We start from the raw sequence: 25695 nt of genomic DNA, 5'->3' as shown, positions 1-25695 counted from the left end.
CACAGTGCAGGCAGGCCCTGTGATCCCATGAGAGAGGCCAGGAGGTGGGAGGTTGCCTGTGGGCAGGAGGTCAAGTATGTGGTATTTTATGACTGGTGCTTGATGAACCAAGGGAGAGGGCACCGAGAACAAGAGAACAACAGTATTTAATTGTAAAATCTCCACCCCTGAGGATATGTTTTCAGGTCTGGGTGACTAGTAAGACTGGGAAACAAGGGAGGGAACGACGGCGCTGTGCTTCCTCTGCCCGCTGCCTCTGTGGATGCGTGGACCGCTGGCTTCAGTCCTGCTTTTCTTTCTGATGGCCCTTGTTGTTTATGCTACGTATTTTTGTAGGAGGCCTGAGGCGGGCTGGGGTCACTCTTTCTTCTCCTATGACTGGGCTTCACTCTCCTCCCCCATCTCTGTTGGGGCTTCGCTGTCCCTGTGGTAAGAGTAACAATGCCAAGGTTTTGATTCTTGAAAGGAGCAATTAAGCTTCTCACCCCCTCCTCATTTTAGTTGGGAACTGTGAGGGCCCCTCATTTACCCAGGTTCCCTGCTGAGGATCTCCTCCTCATTAGATGACTTCTTGTGCAGCTTCTCTGCCTGGTTATTTACTCTTGTGGCACTGAGAGGTTTGCACATATCTTTAAGCCACAGCGGCTGTCTGAATGAGAAAGATCCATCCTAGAAGATAGAAAGGGAAGTATTAATTTTGCATGTCCTTTGCTTTCCCTGGCCACAGCAATGAATCCTCCAAAGTACCTGAGTCTCACTTGGCGAACAGCATCTCCTACATGGCAGAAATCTGAAAATGCCCCTGGGGAGACACATGCACAAGATAGTGAGTGATGCTGCCCACGTCTCTCACAATGTACTTCTCTGGTCTTATTAGGACTAAATGAGTACCTCAGTCCATAATCACAGTGAGAAGAACCACCGCAGACCACATACCTGGGGTCCTGAAAATAATCCCATGTATGTGGGACTTTCAGAAACTCTCCATGTCTGTTCAGAAGGGCCCCACAATATACTGGGAGGACTTTGTATGCGGCTCAGCATGGAGCATCGGCAGGATGTTCAGTCCCAGTCACCCCCTTGGCCAACTGCCCTCGTGCAGAGAACAAATTGCACAGCCATGCTGGGCAGAAGCATTTTATATCAGTCCCCTTCAGACTTAGTCTCACAGGCATCGTTTGATGGGGGGTGGGAGATGAAGTGGTTCTTTTCTTTCTAGATACTTTATTCTATAAGTTGATCACCTCAAGCAAATGCCTGAGTGCAGGTAGCCAAGTTATCTATCTCACAGTCTTCATATGGCTGGCTGTCGCTGGTGAGTGAGTGAGCTGTGAAATCAGTTTAAAGGACAACATATTCTTTTTGAATCTGAATAAAATAGGAAAAGCCAGAGTGCATTGTGTGACCATGGGGCAACTCTCCCTTTCTCTTTCTCAGTTTTCCTGTCATAATATGACGAAATACTGTCTAAGGTCTCTCGTAGTTAAAATTCCTTTTTTTTTGTTTTTTTGCTTGAGACAGTTTTGCTCTTGTTCCCCAGGCTGGGTGCAATGGTGCGATCTTGGCTCACTGCAACCTCCGCCTCCTGGGTTCAAGCAATTCTCCTGCCTCAGCCTCCTGAGTAGCTGGGATTACAGGTCTGCGCCACCACACCCAGCTAATTTGTATTTTCAGTGGAGATTAGTAGAGATGGGGTTTCACCATGTTGATGAGGCTGGTCTCGAACTCCTAACCTCAAGTGATCCACCTCGGCCTCCCAAAGTGCTGGGATTACAGGTGTGAGCCATCCTGCCTGGCCTTTCTAGTTAAAATTCTGTGAGGTTTGCATAAAAGGAATAGAGTGGGGCCCAAAAATCAGTAAGATGAGAAAACAGTGTTTCCTCACTTCTAGGATCCAGGCAAAAAAAAAAAAAGAAATAAATAAAAAAGAGAAAGTAGTGTTTCCTGCCACTTTCGAGGAAGGACTCACATATTCTACCTTCCATCAGCTTTGAAGGAGACGAGTGCCCTCACTCCCACACCCGGTGGCCTTCCTTACCCCTTCCCCAGAGCCTCCAAGAAGACCCTGGCCTGATGCCCACCGTCAGCAGGAACAGGCACCAAAACCTTTCCCCTTCCTGTCCCTCCCCACAGGGCTGGGGACAACAGATGTGTCCTTGTTAGTTCCATCCAGCTCAGCTTTTGGCTGGGGAGCTAATTTCACTGGAGCCAGGCTAAGCATGAGGGTAACTAAGTATTTGTCCTGTCTTGGGCAGTTTCCTCACTGAAAAATGAGGGCAGAGTTCTAAGCTCTCCTCTAATTCTAAAATTCTAATTAAAACGTCGTGAGACTAGTGACGGCGCATGCCTGTAATCCCAGCTACTCGGGAGGCTGAGGCAGGAGAATCGCTTGAACCTGAGAAGTGGAGGTTGTGGTGAGCTGAGATCGCACCACTGCACTCCAGCCTGGCAACAAGAGGGAAACTCCGTCTCAAAAGAAAAAAAAAAATCACCTAACTAATATTTACCTTGAGAATCCTTCTTCATCTTCTTGTGATGACTTTCGGTGAGAATAAATCTGTTTTGGAAGAAAACGCAATAAAGATTATCTATCACAACAACCATCATCTCCAAATCTGTATTCATTCCTTTTATTCATTTTAAGTCTCATCTGCCTGAGGAGATAACTTGTTTGAAGAGAGGAATTGTATGCTGTTTAACAGAGCTTTGATTCTTCCACAGTTCAGTCATCCTTGCTATCTTGCGGTGGACTGGTTCTAGGATACCGCCGCCACACCATACCAGAATCTGTGCATGCTCAATCCCTTATAATGGTGCAGTATTTGCATGTAACCAACACACATCCCCACATATACTTTATTTACTTAGCAACAGGATTGCCCTCTGTTGCTCAGGCTGGAGTGCAGTGTCACGACCGCAGCTCACTGCAGCCTTAATCTCCTAGGCTCCAGTGATCCGCACACCTCAGCCACTTGAGTAGCTGGGACTACAGATGCATACCACCACACCTGGTTTTTTTTTTATTTATTTTTTATTCTTAATAAAGACAAGGTCTCACTGTGCTTCCCAGGTTGGCCTCCCAAAGTGTTGGGATTACAAGTGTGATCCACCATGCCTTGCCCCACGTACTTTAAGTCATCACTAATAAAATGTATAGATACTGTACAGTGGTGACAGTTGTTATATTGTAGTTTCTATTTGTATTTGTTTTTGTTTTTTTTCTTCTTCAAATATTCAGCCTCATCTAGTTGAATCTGAAGACTGTGGACCTGCTGATGAAGACAGCTGACTGTATCTAACTTAGGGTCTTGCATTCAGCTGACACTTAATACATTCTATTGACTGTTTTAGATAACATTCAACAGATAATTCCTAATAAAAACTCTTAAAAGTAGGAGAAAAAGGAAACCTGAGTCCTTTCTCTCTCTGAAGTGGCAGGAAAACTAGCCTGGGCAACACAGCAAGACCTTGTCTCTACAGACACATTTTTTAAATTAGCTGCCTGACTATAGTCCCAGCCACTCAGAGGACAAGGATTCCTTAAGTCCAGGAGTTTGAGGTTACAGTGAGCTAGATCCCACCACCGCTTTCCACCCTGGGTGACAACAAGGTCCTGAGAAGGAAAAAAAGAAAAAAGGAAAAGAAAAAGGAAAGGGGAAAGGAAGGAGAGAGTAGAAGCATTGGAAAGGAAGAGACAACACTATCATAATTATTTGCATATTAAATGATAAATATTAGCCAAAGAAGCCTAAGAGAGTGAACTAAGATTTTACTGGAAGTAGTGAGAATTCAGTACAGTGGCTAAATACAAAATCAAGAGAGCAGCACACAAACCTCAAACACTTTTCCCATATACCACCAATAACTAATTAGAAAATGGAAGAAAGATCCCACTTACAATGGCAATACAAATGTCTGAAGTATTTAGGAACAAAAACACAAAAGATGTGTAAGATCTGTATATGGAAACACTAAAGCTCTTCTGAAAGACATTAACAAGAAATGAATACAAGACATGAGATAGCATGTTCCTAGAATGTCGTACAGTTGTCAATTCTCAAATTAATCTACAAATTTAATGTTATCCTATTCAAATCCCAAGATAGTTTTTGGTGGCAGCTGTTTGTGAGACAGGGTCTCGCTGTTGCCCAGGCTAGAGTGCAGTGGTATGACCACAGTTCACTGCATCCTCAACCTCCCTGGCTCAAGCAATCCTCCCACTTCAGCCTCTGAAGTCTCTCATGTGGTGTCCAAGAAATGGGGACAAATCTCACAAAGGGACTAGGCTCAGGAGGGCTGGAATATTCAGGGAAGATGTCAAGAAGAAAGATGAACCTGAGTTGGCTTTTGAGAGATTCATAGGATTCCCACAGGCAGAGTGAAATAAGGGCATTTTAGATGGACAAACGCACAAAAGCAGAAATGCGGATGGTGTGACTGGAGTATGGTGAGGGGCTGCTCTGGCTGGAATGGAGGGCTGCCACAATAATGGAAATGGTAAATGAGGCAAGTAAGGTTGGATTGGTAGCATAGTGTCAAGGTTGCCAGTTTATTAAATCACTTCCAATATGCTAGCACTGGCCTGTTGGGAAAAGTAATACATCATGTAATCGAACAAAAGGCGAACAGAGGCAAACTCCAGGAATGGGCACTGTGAACAGGACTCGCCCCAGAGTAGCCAGATGTAGGCTTTAGATACGTTGATGCAGGTTGAGCATCTCTGATCCAAGGGGGAATGTCTCACATGGTCTCCAAGAAATGGTGACACATCTCACAGAGGGCCTAGGCTCAGGAGGGCTCGAGTATGAGACATTCCCCCTCCCCTGTGAACTTAAAAATGTGGCCAACAATTTTTTTAAAAGATGGCTACCCTGTAGTGCTTTAACTGGACCTATTTAGACAACACGTTACACACTGGAAAAGGATGATACTGTGTGAACCTAATAAGTCTACAAGACAATACTTCTCTCTTTTGGCTGTCTCCTTCCTCTCCAGGGTGATGACAACTGCGTGAGATGGAGATTATACGTCTCTCATCATTTCAACAACAAGGAAATAAATTAGTGGCAGAGTAAGGGTGACTTGGTGAGACATCGTTTTGGGTGGGAGAAATTTTGCTATTATACCAACTTCTTTTTTTTTTTTGAGACGGAGTCTTGCTCTGTCGCCCAGGCTGGAGTGCAGTGGCACGATCTCAGCTCACTGCAAGCTCCGCCTCCCGGGTCTACGCCATTCTCCTGCCTCAGCTTCCTGCCTAGCTGGGACTACAGGCGTCCGCCACCTCGCCCGGCTAGTTTTTTGTATTTTTTTGATAGAGACGGGGTTTCACCCTGTTAGCCAGGCTGGTCTCGATTTCCTGACCTCATCCGCCCGTCTCGGCCTCCCAAAGTGCTGGGATTACAGGCTTGAGCCACCGCGCCAGGCCATACGAACTTCTTAAAATAGTCTAGTGGGATTAACTTGGTTTCAATTCACAGAGATCTCCTGGAAGCGAGGATCCTTTAAACTCCTGGAATATACACTACAGTAAAAGAACAAAGCAGGCCGGGCATGGTGGATCACGCCTGTAATCCCAACACTTTGGGAGGCCGAGGCGGGTGGATCACGAGGTCAGGAGATCGACACCATCCGGGCTAACACGGTGAAACCCCATCTCTACTAAAAATGCAAAAAAAAATTAGCCGGGCGAGGTGGCGGGCACCTGTAGTCCCAGCTACTCGGGAGGCTGAGGCAGGAGAATGGCATGAACCCGGGAGGCGGAGCTTGCAGTGTGCCGAGATCGCGCCACTGCACTCCAGCCTGGGCAACTGAGCGAGACTCCGTCTCAAAAAAAAAAAAAAAAAAAAAAAGAACAAAGCGTACCTCAGCCTTAACTGACTGAAGAAGAATGTCAAGTAGCAGCAGGTGGGAAAGTGGCTTTGGTTTTGAGTTTGTGGGCTCTGAATCCACACAAAGACAAGACTGCATTCTGAAAACCTGAATTAATTGTTGTCCTCACCTCAATGAGGCAGAAAATTATAATCAAAGTTGTGAGTATTTCGGTCACAAATAATGCCAAGATGAGTTTGTTGTTATAGCCATATCCTGGAACTTCTTTTGTGAGCTAAAAAAAAAAAAAGAAAGAACAATTAAAAAACAAAAAACAAAACAAAACAGAATGAGAGCTAACTATTCAAAACGCCAGTATTCCAGGTGAGTAGCTTAGTTTCTTTTCTTATTTTTTTGAGAGTCTCACTCTGTCACCTAGTCTGGAGTACAGTGGTGCGAACACAGTTCACTAGACTCGACCTCCCTGGGCTCAGGTGATCCTCCCACCTCAACCTCCCGAGTAGCTGGGACTACAGGCACTTGTCATCACCCCAGCTAATTTTTTAATTTTTGTGGAGACAGGGTTTCACTGTGTTGGCCAACCTGGTCTCAAACTCCTGACCTCAAGTGATCCACCAACCCTGGCCTCCCAAAGTGCTGGGATTACAGGCGTGAGCCACCCCACCTCACCTACAATTCATCTTGTGCACTAATCTATTTCACCCTCTACATGAGCAAAGTAGGAGATCACCGTCATGGCCGAAGTTACATGACCAGGACAAGCTATGGCCTGGGAGTCCCAGGTTCTCCTGTGTGGGCACTTTACTGGCATACACTAAATGATGGCAAATCTGGGTCTCATGTTTCTGTGTGGTCCTCACCTCACTCAACCTCTGCTCTTTCTGCTCATTCTGGGCTTCCGTGCTCTCATTGATATAGTTCTCAGTTTTCCACTGTTCCGTATCCCATTCTTCCTTGGATGCCTTTACTTCCTGCTGCTCACTGAGAAGCTTCATCAGGAGGCCTGTCCTGGAGATGAGCTTGGCACAGGTCACTTGCACACGGGTGTCAGAGCAGTCCATTTTCAAGGTCCGGATAACGTGAGAAATAAGCCTTCTCACATTGTTGTTGGGGATGAGGGACTGTAGCTGCTCGGTTAGCTGATTTTCAAACTGATCACCTGGAGACGAGAGCAACGGGTAATTGAAGCTTTTGGGCTCGGAGGACAGGTCAGTGCCCACGTTGTTGTATTCCCATTGTGTCTGATTAGTTCGTTTAACAGCTGGCCCTAAGTTGAACGCAGTCCCAGCGGAATCTGCCTCAGGAGGAGGATTGTAGGTTGTGTTTTCAGAGATGGTGCCTTCTGGCATAGTAGTGTTTTCCATAAAAACGTTTTCTTCAAAGGCATTTCTTGCAGTTGTGTCTTTTACATTAGTGTTTTCTGTAAAACGTTCTGAAGGAGCAAATCCTTCCAGAAAAGGATTTTCCTGAGGACTCCAGTCTCCTAATGATGAAAAAGCCCCGTGTGAAGGGGAATTTATGAGGCTGTTCACTGCAGAGAATGGCGGCCTGTTTGCGAGCATCAGTCTATCGAGATAACTTTTCTTTCTGAACTTTTGACTCTTTTTGGCCTTGAGTGTTCTGTGGGCCACGCGGGAGCGAGTTTTATGATAGCGGTATTTTTTTCGGGAATGTACGATTGGTTTGGCAGCCTTCATACTTTTAACTCTAGCCTTTGCGTTTTCTAAAATGAAAATGGCGTGGGTTAAGTCTTTCGATCTGTCTCTGACCTCAGGTAGGGCTTTTGCAGGGGTGGAGGCAGAAGGCTCGCCCATGGAGAAGGGTTTCAGCACAGAAGACACTGCTGTGTTAAGCTCTTGGGTGAACGAAGGCTTGGTGTAGACGGTGTTTCCCACTAACTTCTCACGCCCCTGCTCTGTGTGAGGCTGTTCCAGCTCCCTTGAGACCGGGCTCCCGAGCCTTTTTTCTTGGGCAGCGCTCTCCACAAATGCCTGCGCACCCTCTTCCCTCCTGGTGCTCTGCTTTCCCACCTCTTTGAAGTGCCTTTTCTGGATGCTCCTTGGGCCCGTGAGGACTCTGTTCACTCTCTGCAGGTTGTTGCCTACACTTTGAATCTTTGCCAGGCTGTTTTCCTGTGGTTGGACAGTTTCTAATTTCTTTTCAAATATTTGGCGTTTAAATTTGTTACCTAGAAGGCTGGTCTGCATAAGCATGGCAGTTTTTTCTTCCCTTTTAACTTCATCGATTTTTTCCTGTATTTCTGCATCTAACATATTTTCCAGCAAGTACAGCTTTCTCAATTTATTTTCATAAATTTTGTAAGTTGAGTTGTCCGATGCAGGTTGAAGAGAGGGGCTCTTTATATTGTTTTTCAAAATACCCAGGGGCCTATCTCCATCTTGCACATTTGAAGAAAGCTGTTTAATGAACGGTAACAACATTGATTTCACATCTAGATTCACCGCTGAGAAATAAGGCAAGATGTAACTTAGTGCACTGATAACTTCATTCTCGTCATTGGTGTCTAGCTGCTCACTCCCAAAGCCTGACAAGTTGATGCCACTGCTGTCTGAGGGCGCCTCCGGCTCAATAGTCAGTTCAGTGCTCGTGTGCTTCCACCGGGCTTGTAACACCTTCATGAACGCTCCTTCTGGATTCCCTACAGACAGTTCTTCAGCTGTGAAAAAAGAAGAGACTGTTTTGATCATGAAAGATGATGGGACAGCATGCATCAGTCCACAGCTGTATGTCCCCAGTCACACGGAGTAGGAATCAGCAAACATTCGAGTGCCATTCAGAGAGGAGAAACACACACCCAATCCTAAACCTACAAAATGGCAACAACAAAAGGAGAAAAGACATCTTTTGAAAACATGGCCACCTACTTGGAACATTCCATAGTGTGACATAGAGTAAGTCTGCTTAGGATTATTCCGTTGATCCCCAGGGGCCAGTTGCCCTGTGCTCAGTCAAAGCCCAAGGTGGAAGACAAGTGCTTCCCTGATGAGCTGGCCTCTCTGCAGACTGCTCCGTGCCCTGTGCTGTCCTGCCTCACATGCAGAGAGAGTACAAGGCTCCCTCTCTCCTCGTGCTCAGTGTGCCTGTGTTCTTGCTACCATCACAGCTGAATGCAATGAAAGGCGGTCCTCTGAGAGGAGCAGGGTGGAGATGCTAAAGCGGAGGATCCCTCCCATTGCTGATAGATCCTCATCTGGCACGTGCTCCACTCACCCACCCCATTCTCTGCTCCCACATATCGCAGCCCCATCACAGAAGATGCGGCATGGAAAAAACACTGTGTCCACCCTAGTTCTTAAATTTGGACACGGATTCAGGGGGTAGGTTAAGAGTTTTTTTAATTTGCCAGATTATATGCCTATGTTGTTGAATGTACAATGAATCTATGGTATGAGAGCAGTTTCTGGATAAACATTACTTGAGGTCCTATAATGCAGAAGGGAAAAAGAAACTGTTATCAGATGCCTACTTTGATTTCATTTCATCTCTAATATTCTGGATGGGGAACCATCCAAAGCTTCTGACTGCATGAAGGTCAAGTGTGCCCGTGTGCAGCTGGCTTTCTTTTCCAGAATTAAAAGTATTTTGGGTGGTGATGGTCAGAGGAAGACAATTGTGAGAAAGGAGAAACACAGGCTTGAGGAGAACCCAGAATTGGGGGGAGAACCCAGAATTGGGGACAGAAGACCTGGCACTAGGCTACAGCACTCAGCACCTCTGATCTTGTTTTTCCTCAGCTGTAAAAGGAGATTACCAATGCTTTTCTGCCCATCTCTTCAGGAGAAGGGAATAATATAATTGTTTAAAAAAAAAAAAAGTTTTGAAAAATAAACAACACTGACTTTATGTAGCCAAGCATTATTAATCATCCACCTCACATCACTGGTAGATACCTATATTCAAGCTATCTGGACATGAAAGCAGTCACATTTTAGAAGTCATGAAGTTGGTGCTAATAAACCTAATCTACAGAAACACTCCTGAAAGCACTTGCGCATTTGTTCTGTGAATGGAAAGGTTTGAGATTCAGAGCAAGTTCAGCGTTGGATGGTCTAAGCATGGAAAAGCCCTCCATTCCATTAGAAGAGCTAGGCAGCAATTTCTGGTTATGGAACCAGAAGCTCTCAGGCTTCAAATAAAACAGCATCACTTGTACTCTTATGAAATTGTAAAAACAAAAAACCAAAACCGGATCTACATCTGTCCTACAAGGCCGAGAGTACTCGAGACCTCATGGATATAAAACCAGCTTACAAACTACATTGCACTGTATGAAGAAATTATCACTGGGGGCAAAGCACCAAGCAGACAGCACAGTACACAGTGTGTGGATGTTACTGTTACTCCCTAGTCTTCCCATTCCTTTGTTTTGGTCCTTTGTGCATATGGAACAGTTCTGTTATTAAATTTTGTAATCATAACTGAGAACCTGACTCTCAGCAAGGGAATAGTTCAGAAATTGAGGGAGTTTAACTCTGAATGAGTAAATAAAAAAGCAATAATATCATAAAATTTTATCATCATTAAACATAAAAAGTTTAAAAACAAATACTTAAAATAATGTAACAATTGATCACCAGGCAATTTGGACTCACAACAACGTATGGTGTTTGTCAGACATGCACTGTTGCAATGCAGCTTGACTGTCTTGCCGACAGCCTCAATGCTGTTTTTAAATTGGCAGAGGCAGCAGGCCATATGGCTAGGTAAGATCCTATAGATGAAAACAGAGAACAAAAAATTAGTGGTAAAGCAGTTACTTGAGAAGGTAAAGGAGGCAGGCCAACACTACCACAGGGGTGGGCAAAAATGTGTTACTGAAGCCTATGGACTGGACAGTTGGGTAGGAACCAGAAGGCCAATAGGAAGGAGGGCAAAGGTGCCCAGCCGAACAGTAACCATGGCAGTGAGTACGGTATGCCTAGAATAAAGGTGGTTGGGATTAGAATTGGGTGACACTGATCAGTAGTTTAATTCAGAAGTATCTCTTCCCAACTCAAAAGTCTCACTTTGGGCTGAAAGTATATAGGAAGAAGGTAGACTTCTAAGAAGAATCTGAGTAAGTCCCCAACTTCTGGAGGCCCTTTCTCAATTCCTGTTGGGAGTGGGAAATACTATAAATTACTCTGGGCATTAAAAATAGCTTAGTTTAACCTGGATTGTGGGGTTAAAAAATAACAGAGATAGCATTGGCCAAATCTGGACAATCTGACCATTCAAAAGAATAACAACATTAGAAAGTTACAACATCGTTAATATAAAGAAGAATCCATGAAGGGTGATATTCAAAAAGAAAAAGGGGGAGTTCTTCAATGAAATAATGCCAGCTAGTATATGTAGAAGGAATGACAGAATTTTACAAAGTGTCACTTTGCAACCACCAATCTAATAAAAATTCTTTCAGACAAGGATTATCCTTGATGCACATTTGGGTGAAAAGACATTTGAGAACAGGATCTTCACTGAACTCAAAGTACCAACCCACAGATTATTTATTACCAAGGGGGAAATTAGTATTATTTTTTTTTTTTAATGAGACAAGGTCTCACTCTTTTGCCCAGGCTAAAATACAGTGGCAAAATTATAACTCATTGAAACCTCAATCCCCCTTGACTTGGGCTCAAGTCATCCTCCAAATTCAGCCCCCTCAGTAGCTGGGAGTATAGGCTTGCACCACCATGCCCAGCTAATTTTTTTTTTTTTTTTGTAGTTTTAGTAGTGACAGGGTTTCACCATGTTGCTCAGGCTGGTGTAGAACTCCTGGACTCAAGCAATCCTCCCACCTTGGCCTTCCGCAGTGCTAGGATTACAAGTGTGAGCCACTGCAGCCAGCAAAATAATTACAATGGAGAGATCTGGAAGATCACCTTAGTATTACAGGCCACCTGCGGTTACGAGGCAGGAAGGATACATATGCAGTATTTTTCCCAAAAATGCTGAACTTGAATCTCATCATGAGGAAACCGACAAATCCAGATAGTGGGATAATTTACAGGACAACGATCTTTGACTCTTAAAAAATGCCAATGTCATGAAAGATCAAAGAAAGTAGAGGAATGTTTTAGATGAAAGGAAACGAAGACATGACATGCAGTGCCTGATCTTCAATTGGATTCTGTACTATTCTTTCATCTTTCTGGCATGTTTGAATTTTCTTCAAAATGTAAATTTGGGAAGAAGAGATAACCAAGACAATTGATTAATTTATTGCTATGGCTTATTGGGGGCAGTTTCAGAGAGATAAAGACAATCCCTGTAACTGGAGTAAAAGGTTAATCTCAGGGAGTATAGCATGGTCATTAAGAATACAGATTTCACAGCCAGACTAGGCTTAAATCCCAGCTCCGCTAATAATGTGAATTTGGGCAAATTGCTTAATCTCTGTTCCTCGACCTTGTCATTATAATAGTACCTACCTCTAATGAGTTTTGAGGATTAAATGAATCAATACCTGAAAAATGCCTGGCACACAGTGAGTGCTCAATAGCAGTTAACTACTATAATTATTATGTTGCAGAGGTTGTGGGGGGCCTTTTCTGAGTCCTCCAAAAGGATGGCTTTATTAGGGCCACATTAAGACTGTGGAGACAGAAGAGTGTTTCATGGATACATGAAGTCTATGAGTTGGGGGTAAAATGTATATAGAGTTTTAGATTAAAACTGCATCCAATAAGTTGGCCTGACACATCTTTCAAACCTACAGAGGAATAATCACAAGGGACTGGTATTATTCCTTTGGGTCCAGTGGAAGCCTCTGATCTTCATGTGGAATGGACCCAGAACCGTACCCCAGCATTTTATTATACAGCAACCTTAACTCTGACACAAAGATGTTTCTTTTGTTTGTTTTGAGGCCGGGTCTCGCTCTGTTACACAGGCTGAGTGCAGCGGTGCAATCTCGGCTCACTGCAGCCCCTGCCTCCTGTGCTCAAGTGATCCTCCCACCTCAGCCTCCTGAGTAGCTAGAACTACAGGTGTGTGCCACCATGCCTGGCTAATGTTTGCATATTTTGTAGAGATGGGGTTTCACCATGTAGTCCAGCCTGGTCTGGAACTCCTGAGCTCAAGCAACCCTCTCTCCTTGGCCTCCCAAAGTGCTGGGATTACAGGCACGAGCCCAGAGGTTTTGTGTTATTTTCCTGCCCCCAACTTTTTATTTTAAACATTTTGTTTTTTTCCTTTAAGCCTTAGGATGGCTGGGAAGCCTTTTTGAATGGTATAATGAACACCTGTATAACTTTCATCTAGAATCAACAGTTGCTAATACTTTGCCACATTTGCTTTCCATGTGTGTATCTCTATACATTTTCTGGACAAGCCATTTGAGAGTCAGTTGCAGACATAATGACCCTTCACCATTAAATACTTCAGTGTGCAGCCCCTAAGAACCAAGGCATTCTCCTACATAACCAGAATACTATTATCACCCAATGGAACTTAATATTATCATTGTCTACTATGTAGCCCATATATACATTTTCACAATGTCCCAGTCATAACATGGCTTAAACAAATTCAGAATCCAGTCAAACATCAGACATTGCACTTACTGCATGATTCTTTAGTCTCCTTCAATCTAGAACTGTTCCCAGGAATGTTTTAAGTATATTGACAAACCTTTGAGACTGTAAATGACCTGAGGTATATGTTATCCTTACTTGAGAATAATTTTTCAATATGCATTAAAGATCATTACACATGAGCCAAGACTCAAATGCGCTGGCCTACTTACTTTGTATATCAATGTGTAAACTCCTGAAGACTTCCAGTAATGAACTCCCATAAGGCAGTTAGTTCAATGTCTTTATGGCCTCGGTGACAAATGGTTACAGAGAATGAGAGCTTTTTTCTATCCACTAATGGTCAAGAAAAAAGCAGACAGATCCTCACTGTCTTAGAGAATAAGTGAGAAAGCTGGTCGATGAAGAGGACTTCATCCAGAGAGGAAGGGATCTAGCTGACAGGAAAGATGCTGCAAGAGGCTGAGGGAAGTGCGGCTAGAGCAGTAAAACAGATCTGACAGCCTGGAGAAGATAAGAAAGTGACCTGACAAAAATGAATGGAGCAGTGCTAAATGAAGGGCCCTTTCCATGCTAATCTTGCATACTGCCCTCAACCAGCCTTAGCATAAGAGAGTTTCTATTTAGCTTGCTATATGGTGGGGTGGTGGCACTATTTGAGTTGCAGTAAAATGTGTAACAAACTCACAATAGGGCCCTGCAGGCATACATATATATACACACACACACACATATCCTGCAAAGAAGGCCAGGCACGGTGCCCCATGCCTGTAATCTCAGCTCTCTGGGAGGGTGAGGCAGGAAGTTCACTTGATACCAGGAGTTCGAGACCAGCCTGGGCAACAATGAGACCTCGTTTCTACAGAAAAAAAATAAAAACAAAAATAAAATTGCAAAAAAGAAGATACCTCACATCATGTATGCAAATTAACTCAAAATGGATCATAGACCTAAATGGATACAATTTCTGGGAGAAGACGTAGGAGAAATATTTTCAACATTGGATTAGACAACAGTTTCTTAAAGATTTCTTAGGTAAGAAACAAAAAATCACAAGCCATTTAAGAAAAAATTGGTAACTTAAAGCTGATCAAAATTAAAAACTTCTGCTCTTCAGAAAACATTTTTATTTTTTACTTTTTTTTTTTTGAGACAGAGTCCCACTCTGTCGCCCAGGCTGGAGTGCAGTGGTGCAATCTCGGCTCATTGCAACCTCCACCTCCCAGGTTCAAGCACTTCTCGTGCCTCAGCCTCCAGAGTAGCTGGGATTACAGGCGTGGGCCACCACACCTGGCTAATTTGTGTATTTTTAGTAGAGATGGGGTTTCCACACAACTGGAACACTACTCAGCAATAAAAAGGAGTGAACAGCTGTCCCTTGGTGTCTGCAGGGGATTGGCTCCAGGACCCCCTGCAGATACCAAAGTCCACAGATGCTGAAGTCTTTTATATGAAATGACATAATGTTTGTATATAGCCTCAGGTATACTTTAAATATCTAATACAGGGTAAAGGATATGTAAATAATTATACTGTATTTTAACTTCTACTGTTTTTATTGTTGTTTTATGCATTTTATTTTTTCCAAATATTCTCCATTCATGGTTAGTTGAATCCATGAATGAGGAACCTGCAGATACAGAGGGCCAGCTGTAGTGATGGGTGCAACAACGTGGATGGTAGCAGAATCTCAAAACAAATTATGCTGAGCGAGGCCAGGCGAGTGGATCACATCTGTAATCCTACCACTTTGGGAGGCCGAGGTGGGCGGATCACTTAAGGTCAGGAGTTAGAAACCAGCCTGGCCAACATGGTGAAATCTCGTCTCTACAAAAAATACAAAAATTAGCCGGGCGTGGTGGCATGCGCCTGTAATCCCAGCTACTCAGGAGGCTGAGGCAGGAGAATCACTTGAACCCGGGAGGCGGAGGTTGCAGTGAGCCTAGGTCATGCAGCCTGGGTGACAGAGTGAGACTTTATGTCTCAAAAAAAAAAAAAAAAAAGTGAAGTGAAAGAAGCCAAACACAAGAGGCAACATGCTGTATGATTTCATTTATAAGACATTCTGGAAAAGGCAAAAGTATAGGAACAGAAATCAGATTAGTAGTTAATAGGGGCTGATGCTGGGAGGAGGGGATTGACTACAAAGGGACATGGAGGGCCTTTTTGAGGTGTCAGAAATGCTTTATATTGGGAATGTGGTGGTGGTTATGTAACTATACATTTGTCAAAACTCATCAAACTGTACCCTTAAAAAGGGTGAATGTTAGTATATGAAAATTACACCTCAATAAACCTGATATAAGAAAATAATAAAACAAACCTAAAGAACCAACTAAGTGAAAATAAATCTAAGAAGAGAATAACTTACAGTTTTTCCAGTTCAACAGTCATCGTGAGAATGTTCTTAAGTGTTGTAAGTGGAACTTGCGTTTTTCCCATGTCTCTGAAGAAGAAAGTCGAAACATTCATGATATGAACCCCAATAAAAAATTCTGTACTTAAAAAGATATTTCAAGGACATGTGATTACTTCAATTTTGGCTTCTCTATAAAACAAGCCAGCTCAAGAGTTTATTTGCTGTAGAATTCCAGGGAGCTCTTATTAGAGAAATTTAAGTTGATTTGCATCATCAAATTCATGATATTCAAGAGCAGAACTTACACCTTTTTTTTTAACCATTATCTTCTCATTTTCATATTGCATTTACCATCTTATTTACTCTTTTCTTCATTTTTACAATAATGAATACCTTTGCCCCTTTGCTTTCTTAGTTAAATAATATTCTTCCATGTGTCTACATGTTCCAAATCTATATAGGTTCTTCAACACTGTTCTCTTCCTCTGCTGGCTGTCTTGACCATTATACATCCTCTTTAATTTTTTTCTTTGTCAATAACCCAGTTAAAATTTAAATTATGAAATTTTAGCCTAAATACAAAATACTTAAGTTTGATGAAAAATTTAAAAAGCATAAATCATCTCATGACTCGTGAGAGTACTATAGTACTTACAGATATTTTAATGCTGGCAATTTAAAGAGATACGGATCTTCAACAGTTGTCAGAGGATTGCGATTGAGAATTCTGAAAAATGGAATGGAATTAACCTGAATTTTCAGTATATGAAACTGCAACTAAAATTTATATTCATTTTTTGGTACAGAACTTGTAGGTAAAAAAGAAAAAAATGTTTTCTGTTTTTACCTAATCAATCACCATTAGACTCTGTAAAGCACTATTCCTCTGGGAATTACCCAGGTCTCTAGAAGATAAAGTAGAGGAGAGAACAAGGGGAAGAACTACCAGGGAAAAAAAGTGGATAGCAAAGAAAAAATACGCCACAGAACTTTTCAGGTCAAAAACCCTACAAGTGACTATGTTGGTAGGAAGTGCTGACTGTGTAGCAAACACTATTTCTAGCGTCCTCCATAATTCAAGTTGCTCATCACAATTCAAGTTGTGTTTTTTGTTTTTTGTATTTTTTTGTTTGAGATGGAGTCTCACTCTTGTTGCCCAGGCTGGAGTGCAACGGCTCAATCTAGGCTCACTGCAACCTCCACCTGCCAGGTTCAACTGATTCTCCTGTCCTGCCTCAGCCTTCCGAGTAGCTGGGATTACAGGCACCCACCATCACGCCCCGTTAATTTTTGTATATTTAATAGAGACGGGGTTTCACCATGTTGGCCAGGCTGGTTCTGAACTCCTGACCTCAGGTGATCTACCTGCCTCAGCCTCCCAAACTGTTAGGATTACAGGCGTGAGCCACTGCAGCTAGCTGCTTGTCTTTTATCTTTATAAAGCTTTTTAAATTTATGATTTAATTTGCACAGTTAAAAAAAAATAGGACCAATTACTTTGCTTTATAGCCAAAGAAAAAGGAATAAATCTAAGAGGAGGAACTGGTCAAAACCATACTCTCACTTTCTTCTTGTATGACATCACAGCCTTTCTTACACTGCATGTAATCACCTGTCCACCTGTCAGTCTCCTGGACTAGGAGCTCCTTGAGGGTAGAGATCACATTTTTTTTTTCTTTTTGAGACGGAGTCTCACTGTGTCACCCAGGTTAGAGTGCAGTGGCACAATCTCGGCTCACTGCAGTCTCCGCCTCCTGGGTTCAAGCAATTCTCCTGCCTCAGCCTCCCGAGTAGCTGGGATTACAGGTGCCCGCCACCATGCCCTGTCTTCCCTGTGCCTGGCATGATGTCTGAAATGTATTAGGCATTTAACAAATGTTTATTGAATAAACAAACGGCATTTTGTTTATATGTCAATAAAATGAATAAATTGGTTTTGATGCAAATTTTTATTCCAAAATGTTGGAATCCATTTTCTTTTTAATCCTTTAAAGCGAACAAGAAAAAGAAAAGAAACATGAAGAAATAAAAGAAAATCTGCTTTTAGGTTAACCAAAGAATCATCATTGTACTTCTGCAGAAATTATACAAATAATAATTATCATAGTGAGTATCTACTGGTTTGCAACATATTTGTGATTAGAATTTCACCTTTAATCCTCACAACAACCTTATGTGGTAGATATTATTGCCCTATTTTATTTTTTTATTTTTTTATTATTGCCCTATTTTTAAATGAGGAAACTGGGGCACAGAGAGGTTATATACCTTGTCCTAGGCCACTAAGCTATTAAACAGTAAAGCTGTAATTTGAACTCGTGTTTAATCTGTATGAAGAAAAAGGGTTTAATTTAACCTTACTTTTTTTTTTAATTTTTATTTTTGTTCATTCTTTTTCTTTTTCCTTCTTTCCTTCCCTACCCCTTCCTTCTTTCTATTTTATTCCCTTCCTTTCTCCTCTCCCCTCCCCTCCCTTCCCCTCCCCTTCCCTCCCCTCCCCTTCCCTCCCCACCCCAACAGGGTCTCGCTGCATTGACCAGGCTGGAGTGCAGTGGCGTGATCTTTGCTCACTGCAACCTCTGCTTCCCAAGCTCAGGTAATCCTCCTTCCTCAGTCTCCCATGTAGCTGGACTATAGGCACGCACCACCACGCCTGGCTAATTTTTGTGTTTTTAGTAGAGATGGGAGTTTCACCATGTTGGCCAGGCTGGTCTTGAACTCCTGAGCTCAAGTGATCTGCCTGCCTTGGCCTCCCAAAGCCAGCCTTAATGTTGAGAAGACTAAATACAGAAATGCCTTTCAACCTTCTTCTACTCCTCTGGGAGGGCCTCTATGAGAATTACAATTTCTCATTAGCAGTTCACGGCCACGCTTGCCTATAGTTCCAGCTGTTCGGGAGGCTGAGGCAGGAGAATTGCTTGAACCCAGGAGGCGGAGGTTGCAGTGAGCCGAGATCAAGCCACTGCACTCCAGTCTGGGTGATAGAACAAAATACAGAGGATTACAGATTCTCTTTTTATGTCTTTCCCCTAATCATTTCCCATGATTAAATAGTTAATTAGTCTATGGTCAATTAGACTTTTTTTTTAAGGGACACATTCTCAGTCACTGTGTTGCCCAGGCTGGAGAGCAGTGGCTATTCACAGGCACGATCCCACTAGTGATCAGCATGGGAGTTCCAACCTGCTCCATTCCCGAACGGGGCTGGTACACCCCTTTTTAGGCAACCCGGTGGTCTCCTGTTCCCGGGAGGTCACCATACTGATGCTGAACTTAGTGAGGACACTCAATCAGCATAGCATGCTACAGCCCAGAATTCCTGGACTCAAAGGATCCTTCTTCCTTTGCCTCCCGAGCGTCTGGGAATACAGGCACGTGCCCTGTGAGCCTTTAGAGATTTAAAACCATGCTGTAAGTGACATCAGTGAAAATGGTGGAATAAAGACATCCGAAAATTCGTCCTTTCCTAAAAACAACCACTACCAAAAAAATTGTACAAAAATAAACGACCAGAATAAACTTTTTCAGAACTCTAGAAATTTAACCAAAGTCTTGCAGTGACCCCAGGAGCATTTATTCAAGAAAAATGTCTGTAAGAAAAGTGAGATTTGTGTTAACTTGCCTTAGACCATTCCTCACTCTCTAGCTCAGTAGTCGCCTTGAAAAACAGCCCACATCCCCAACCAGAGGGAGCAGAATGGAACTGGAGCTGCTTCAAAGCCTTATTCTCAGTTAACTGTCATGATGTCATCTGTCTGGTGGTTCCCTGGAAGACCTCATTTGAAAGATTTGTCTTTATTTGACCAGAATAAAAGATGTCTAGTGCTAAAGCCTCTCCATAGAGGGTGTTTTTGGAAAACAATTACAGTGTTTTAACATGGCAACTATATTAGGCAACGAATAACAGTTTGGGGGAAAAAAGCCTAATCAAAAAGCTTAATAGGAAGAGCTGAGGAGAGATGTCCACGGGAATTTTGAACCAGTCTGATATATCCTTGGGAAACTAGAAGTCCATAAGACATATTCCTGGCAATTTGGAATGTCGTGCACATGCATAGGGCGGGCTGTCAGCATGGTCAGGAAAGACCTACTAAGTTCTTTCTACTACTTGTGACCTACTACTAAGTTCACAAACTCTCACCCCTGGCTGATCTTGAGGTTCTGCACAAGCAAGAAGTGAAAGCTAAGGCATGGCTGTAAACTGTCTGGCTGAGTGCTAAAGGTATGCCCCAACATGTACACAGAGCCCCTTGGCAAAAACTACATTTATCAGTTTCAAGAATTTAAGTAAACCTCCATTTAATCATTAGCTGATCAGTAAGCTAACCAAGGAGAGACTTCAGTGGGCACACATGATATATAACGCAAGACTTTACCGAAGAAGTTCAGAAAAGTCACTAAATAAATAGCAACTACTAGCACAAGCAGCAGTAACACCAAACCCTGGGAGCATGGATCTGATTTTCAGAATTGCTACATTATATTATTTAAAATACTCAATTTTCAACAAAAATTTATGAAAGATGCAAGAAAACAAAGTATGGTCCATACATGTGGTGGGGGCGAGAAATAAGCAGAAATTGTTCCTGAGAAAGACCAGATGTTAGACTTACTAGACAAAAAAAAAATTTTTTTTTGTAGAAGTGGGGACTTTCTAAGTTGCCCAGGCTGGTCTTGCACTCCTGGCCTCAACCTCAGCCTCCCAAAGTGCTGGGATTATAGGCACAAGCCACTACGCCTTCCCTAGAGAAAGATTTAATTCAGCTATTTAAAATATGTTCAAAGAGATAAACCATTCAGTTCTGTAGACTAGAGAACTAAAGCAAGTATGAAAGCAATGTCTCATCAAATAGAGAATATCAATAAAGAGATAGAAACCATAAAAAGAAGCCAAATAGAAATTCTAGAGTTGAAAAGTATGGTAACTGAGATGGAAAAATTACCAGAGGTTCTCAATGGCACGTTACATCAGGCAGAAGAAAGAATTGGGAACTTGAAGGTCAATTTAGATATTTACTCGGAGGAACAGAAACAAAAATGAATGAAAGTGAATGGAATCTCAGAGACCTGTTTGTGGAACACAGCATCAAGCTAACTAACATATACATAATGAGAGTCCCAGAAGGAGAAGAAGAACAGAAAAAAGGAGAAAGAACATTTGAAGAAATAATGGCCCCAAACTTCCCAAACGTGATGAAAAACAATCTGCATATTCAGGAAGCTCAAGGAACTACAAGTAGGAAGAATTCAGGGATCCACATCTTAACATACTATAATCAAACTGACAGAAGCCAAAGACAGAATATCTTGAAAGCAGCAAGAGAAAAGCAACTCGTCATATACAAGGGATCCTCAGTAAGATTAATAGATGATTTCTCTTCAAAAACAATGGAAGTGCTGGGCATGGTTGCTCACACCTGTAATCCCAGTACTTTGGGAGGCTGAAGGCTCAAGAATTGCTTGGAGTCAGGAGTTGGATACAGCACGGGCAATGTAGTAAAATCCTGTCTCTACAAAAAATTTTTAAAAAGCTGGCTGTGGTGGCGCATGCCTGTAGTCCCAGCTACCCAGGAGGCTGAGGTGACAGGATTGCTTGAGCCTGGGAGGTGGAAGCTGGGAGGTGGAAGTGGTGAGTGGCTGCACCACTGCACTCCAGCCTGGGTAACAGAGGAAGACCCTGTCTGAAAACAAAACAAAACAACCAGACACAATAGTGAAGGCCAAAAGGCAATGAAATGGCATATTCAAAGTGCTGAAGAAACTGTCAACCAATAATTCTATACCCGGCAAAACTACCTTTGAAATAAAAGAGAAATTAAGATATTCTAGATAAATAAAAACTGGCAGACTTTGATGCTAAAAGACCTGCCCTATAAGAAGTACTAATGTGAATCTGCACAAAGAAATAAAAAGCACTGGCCAGGTGCAGTGGCTCAGCCTGTAATCCCAGCACTTTGGGAGGCTGAGGCTGGAGGATCACTTGAGGTCGAGTTTGAGACCAGCCTGGGAAACATGGTGAAACCCTGTCTCTACTAAAAATATAAAAATTAGGCCGGGCGCGGTGGCTCAAGCCTGTAATCCCAGCACTTTGGGAGGCCGAGACGGGCGGATCACGAGGTCAGGAGATCGAGACCATCCTGGCTAACATGGTGAAACCCCGTCTCTACTAAAAAATACAAAAAACCAGCCGGGCGAGGTGGCAGGCGCCTGTAGTCCCAGCTACTCGGGAGGCTGAGGCAGGAGAATGGCGTAAACCCGGGAGGCGGAGCTTGCAGTGAGCTGAGATCCGGCCACTGCACCCCAGCCTGGGCGACAGAGCAAGACTCTGTCTCAAAAAAAAAAAAAAAAAAAATATATATATATATATATATAAAAATTAGCCAGGCATGGTGGTGTGTGCCTGCAGTCCCAGCTACTCAAGAGACTGAGGCACTAGCATTGCTTGAATCTGGGAGGCAGAGGTTGCAGCGGGTCAAGACTGTGCCACTGCACTCCAGCCTGGGCCACAGAGCGAGACTGTGTCCCAAAATAAAGAAAAACACTAAGAAAAAGACACTTACACAATGCAATAATTATAAATCTAGTTGATGAATATAAAGAATATAAAGATGTAATGTGTGACAATAACAGGATAAAAGAGGGGGTGAGAGTGGAGCCTTAGAGAAGCAAAGTTTTTATATACTATTGAAACAAAGTTGGTATTAATCTGAACTACAATGTTATAAAATTAAGATGTAGCTGAGACCACAGGTGCGCACCACCACACTCGGCTAATTGTAAAAAAAATTTTAGAGATAGGGTCTCACTATGTTGCCCAGGCTGGTCTCAAACTCCTGGTCTCAAGCAATCCTCCTTCCTTGGCCTATCAAAGTACTGGGATTATAGGTACGCACCACTGCATCTGGCCACAAACATTTTGTTTTTTTATTTTGCATTTTTCAAGACAGGGTTTCACTCTGTTTCCCAGGCTGGAGTGCAGTGGCACAATCATGGCTCACTGCAGCCCCGACCTCCCGGCCTCAAGTGATCCTCCTGCCTTAGCCACCTGAGTAGCTGTAACTACAGGCGTGTGCCACCACGCTTGCTAATTTTTAAATTTTTTTGTAGAGATGAGGTCTCAGTATGTTGCCCCGGCTGGCCTTCAACCTAGGCTGAAGCAATCCTCCCACCACAGCCTCCCAAAGTGCTAGGATGACAGGCGTGAGCCACTGCACTGCACAAATACAGAAGACCAAATTATTAAAATTAGGAATGAAAGAGGGAACATTACTATTGTTCTTAGAGACATAACAAGGATTATAATATGAATAAAAAGGATTGTATATATAAAGAATATATGCTAATAATTAGATAACCTGGATGAAACAGACACATTACCATAAAGATATAAACTACTGAAACTGACTTTAGAAAAAACAGAAAATCTGAATAGACAGACCTACGTCAAGTAAAGAGATTGAGGTAGTAATCAAAAAACCTTCCACAAAGAAAAGCTGAAGACCAGCAGGAAGCTTCACCGGTGAATCTACCAAATACTTAAAGAAGAATTAACACGGATCCTTCATAAAGTCTTTCAAAATATAGATGAGGAGAGAACATTTCCTAACTTATTCTATGAGGGTGATATTACCCTGGTATCCAAATTAAACACATCACACACAAAAAATTACAGACCAGTATTTCTCACGAATGCAGATGGAAAACTGCTTAACAAAATCTGGCAAAACAAATTCAACAGAGCATTCTGTAAACATGGATCACATAATAATAGCGCGATTCTCCAAATTGAGCTATGGTTTCACTACAATTTTTTTTTAAGTAAAAGTTTTCATTTATTGGCCAGGCATGGTGGTTCATGCCTGTAATCCCAGCACTTCGGGAGGCTGAAGCAGGCAGATGATCTGAGGTCAGGAGTTCGAGACCAGCCTGATCAACATGCTGAAACCCCGTCTCCATTGGAGTCTCACTGTCGCCCAGGCTTGAGTGCAGTGGTGTGACCTGGGCTTACTGCAACCTCTGCCTCCCAGGTTCAAGTGATTCTCCTGCCTCAGCCTCCCAAGTAGCTAGGATTACAGGCGCCCGCCACCACGCCCTGCTTATTTTTGTACTTTTAGTAGACACGCATTTCACCGTGTTGGCCAGGCTGGTCTCTAACTCCCGACCTCAGGCCATCCGCCTGCCTCAGCCCCTCAAAGTGCTGGTATTACAGGCGTGAACCACTGCACCCTGCTAACATATCCTCTTTCTAAAAAGCTGCATATATTGCAAAGTATTGGAATAGGAATAACATAGCATTTAGGTTGGGCATTTAGGTTGATTACGTGTCTGCTATTGTCAGCACAATTCTTATCAAAATCCCAGCTGGCTTCTTTCCAGAAAGTGACAAGCTAGTTCTAAAATTCTATGGCAATTTAAGGCACCCAAAATAGCAAAATAATCTTGCAAAATAACAAAGTGGGAAGACTCAAATGTCCCAATTTCAAAACCCAAATCAAATCTACAGCAATCACAGTGTGATACTGGAATGTGGACAGACAAATAAATCAATAGAATAGAATTGACAACCCAGAAATAAACCCTCGTATTTACGGCAAATTGATTTTTGACAAGGGTGCTAAAACACTTCAGTGTGGAAAAAATGGTTTTTGTTTTTTTTAAATGGTGGTGGAACAACTGAATATCTTTGTGCAAAATAATGAAGGTGGAACCCCTACACCTCACACGATTATAAAAATTAATGCAAAATACATCAAATACCTAAATGTAAGAGCCAAAATGATAAGACTCTTAGAAGAAAGCATGGGAGTAAATCTCGTGACCTTAAATTAGACAAGAGTTTTTTTCTTCTCCAAACTGGATTTTTTTCTTTTAAATCAATTTTTGTCTTTTGAATTTAATGAACTATTACTAGCTGAAGGCAGCCTGACATGGTGAAAGGAATATCAGACTAATGAAAGGTACACAGCCTGATTTAAAACCAAACCCTGAACCTTCTTAAAGAAGAATAAGACATTTTATACACAAACATGACACCAAAAGTACAAACAACCAAAGGAAAAATAGATAAATTAGATTTTATGAAAATTAAAAACTTTTGTGCATCAAAGGACACTGTCAAGAAAGTCACAGAACTCACAGGATGAGAGAAAATACAGGCAAATTATCTGTTAAGGTCTAATATCCAGAGTATCCAGAAGATATACCGAATACTTGTAATTCAATAAAAAGACAAATCAATTTTTTAAATGGGGAGAGGATTTGAATAAATATTTCTTTAAAGAAGCCATATAAATGGCCCATATGCACATAAAAATGTTCAATGTCTTAAATCATTAGGGAAATGTCCATCAAAAACCACAGCGAGATACTAGATACTACTTTACACTAACTGGAATGGCTACAATGAGAAGAGATAGACAACGACAGTGTTGACAAAGACATGGAGAAATTGAAACCCTCAAACATTGCAGGTGGAAGTGTAAAATGGAGCAGCCACTGTGGAAAACAGTTTGACAGGTCCTCAAAAAGTTAAACGTAAGAGTTGCCCTATGATCTAGCAATTCTGCTAGGGATGTACCCTAGAATTAAAAACATGTCCACACGAAAACGAGTACATGCATGTCCACAGCAGCATTATTCATAAATGCCAGAATAAAGTAGAAACAACCCAAATGTCCACTAAGTGATGAATGGATGAACTGATACAGTGATGGCTCCATACAATGGAATATCACTCAGCCTTGAAAAGGAATGACACATGCTGCAGCATGGGAGGACCTTAGAAACAACATGCTTTGTGAAAAGAAACCAGACACAGAAGGCCACATACTGTATGATTCATTTATATGAAAGATCTAGAATAGGCAAATCCACAGGGACTCAAAGTAGATTAGCAGTTACCTGGGGCTGAGGGAAGATAGCAATGGGGTGACTGATTCTCCTCCCTCAGCTTTCAGAGTAGCTGGGATT

General features: G+C 42.4%; 1 protein-coding gene across 35 annotated transcripts in view; it reads right to left on the bottom strand.

Moving 5' to 3' along the window:
* Positions 1-25695, bottom strand: part of LOC126938910 (leucine-rich repeat-containing protein 37A2-like) — a 197904-nt gene that overhangs the window by 83007 nt on the left and 89202 nt on the right. For 7 of the 35 annotated variants that reach the window (XM_050763643.1, XM_050763642.1, XM_050763607.1 and 4 more), the window contains 6 exons: positions 16382-16453; positions 15739-15813; positions 10443-10561; positions 6690-8506; positions 5999-6103; positions 2508-2557 (listed from right to left, as the gene is read on the bottom strand). The exons of 19 other annotated variants lie outside the window; for them this stretch is intronic. In XM_050763643.1, the coding sequence (XP_050619600.1) occupies positions 2508-2557; positions 5999-6103; positions 6690-8506; positions 10443-10561; positions 15739-15809 (2162 nt within the window). In that variant the 5' untranslated portion in view covers positions 15810-15813; positions 16382-16453. Of the gene's footprint in view, positions 1-127; positions 425-529; positions 670-747; positions 803-2507; positions 2558-5998; positions 6104-6689; positions 8507-10442; positions 10562-15738; positions 15814-16381; positions 16454-25695 lie in introns of those variants that run through there. 9 more of the 35 variants (XM_050763611.1, XM_050763613.1, XM_050763612.1 and 6 more) reach the window with 7 other exon arrangements.

This window comes from Macaca thibetana, chromosome 16 (genome assembly GCF_024542745.1).
Source record: "Macaca thibetana thibetana isolate TM-01 chromosome 16, ASM2454274v1, whole genome shotgun sequence".
NCBI lineage: Eukaryota > Metazoa > Chordata > Mammalia > Primates > Cercopithecidae > Macaca > Macaca thibetana.
This window is presented reverse-complemented; position numbering and strand designations above follow the sequence as displayed.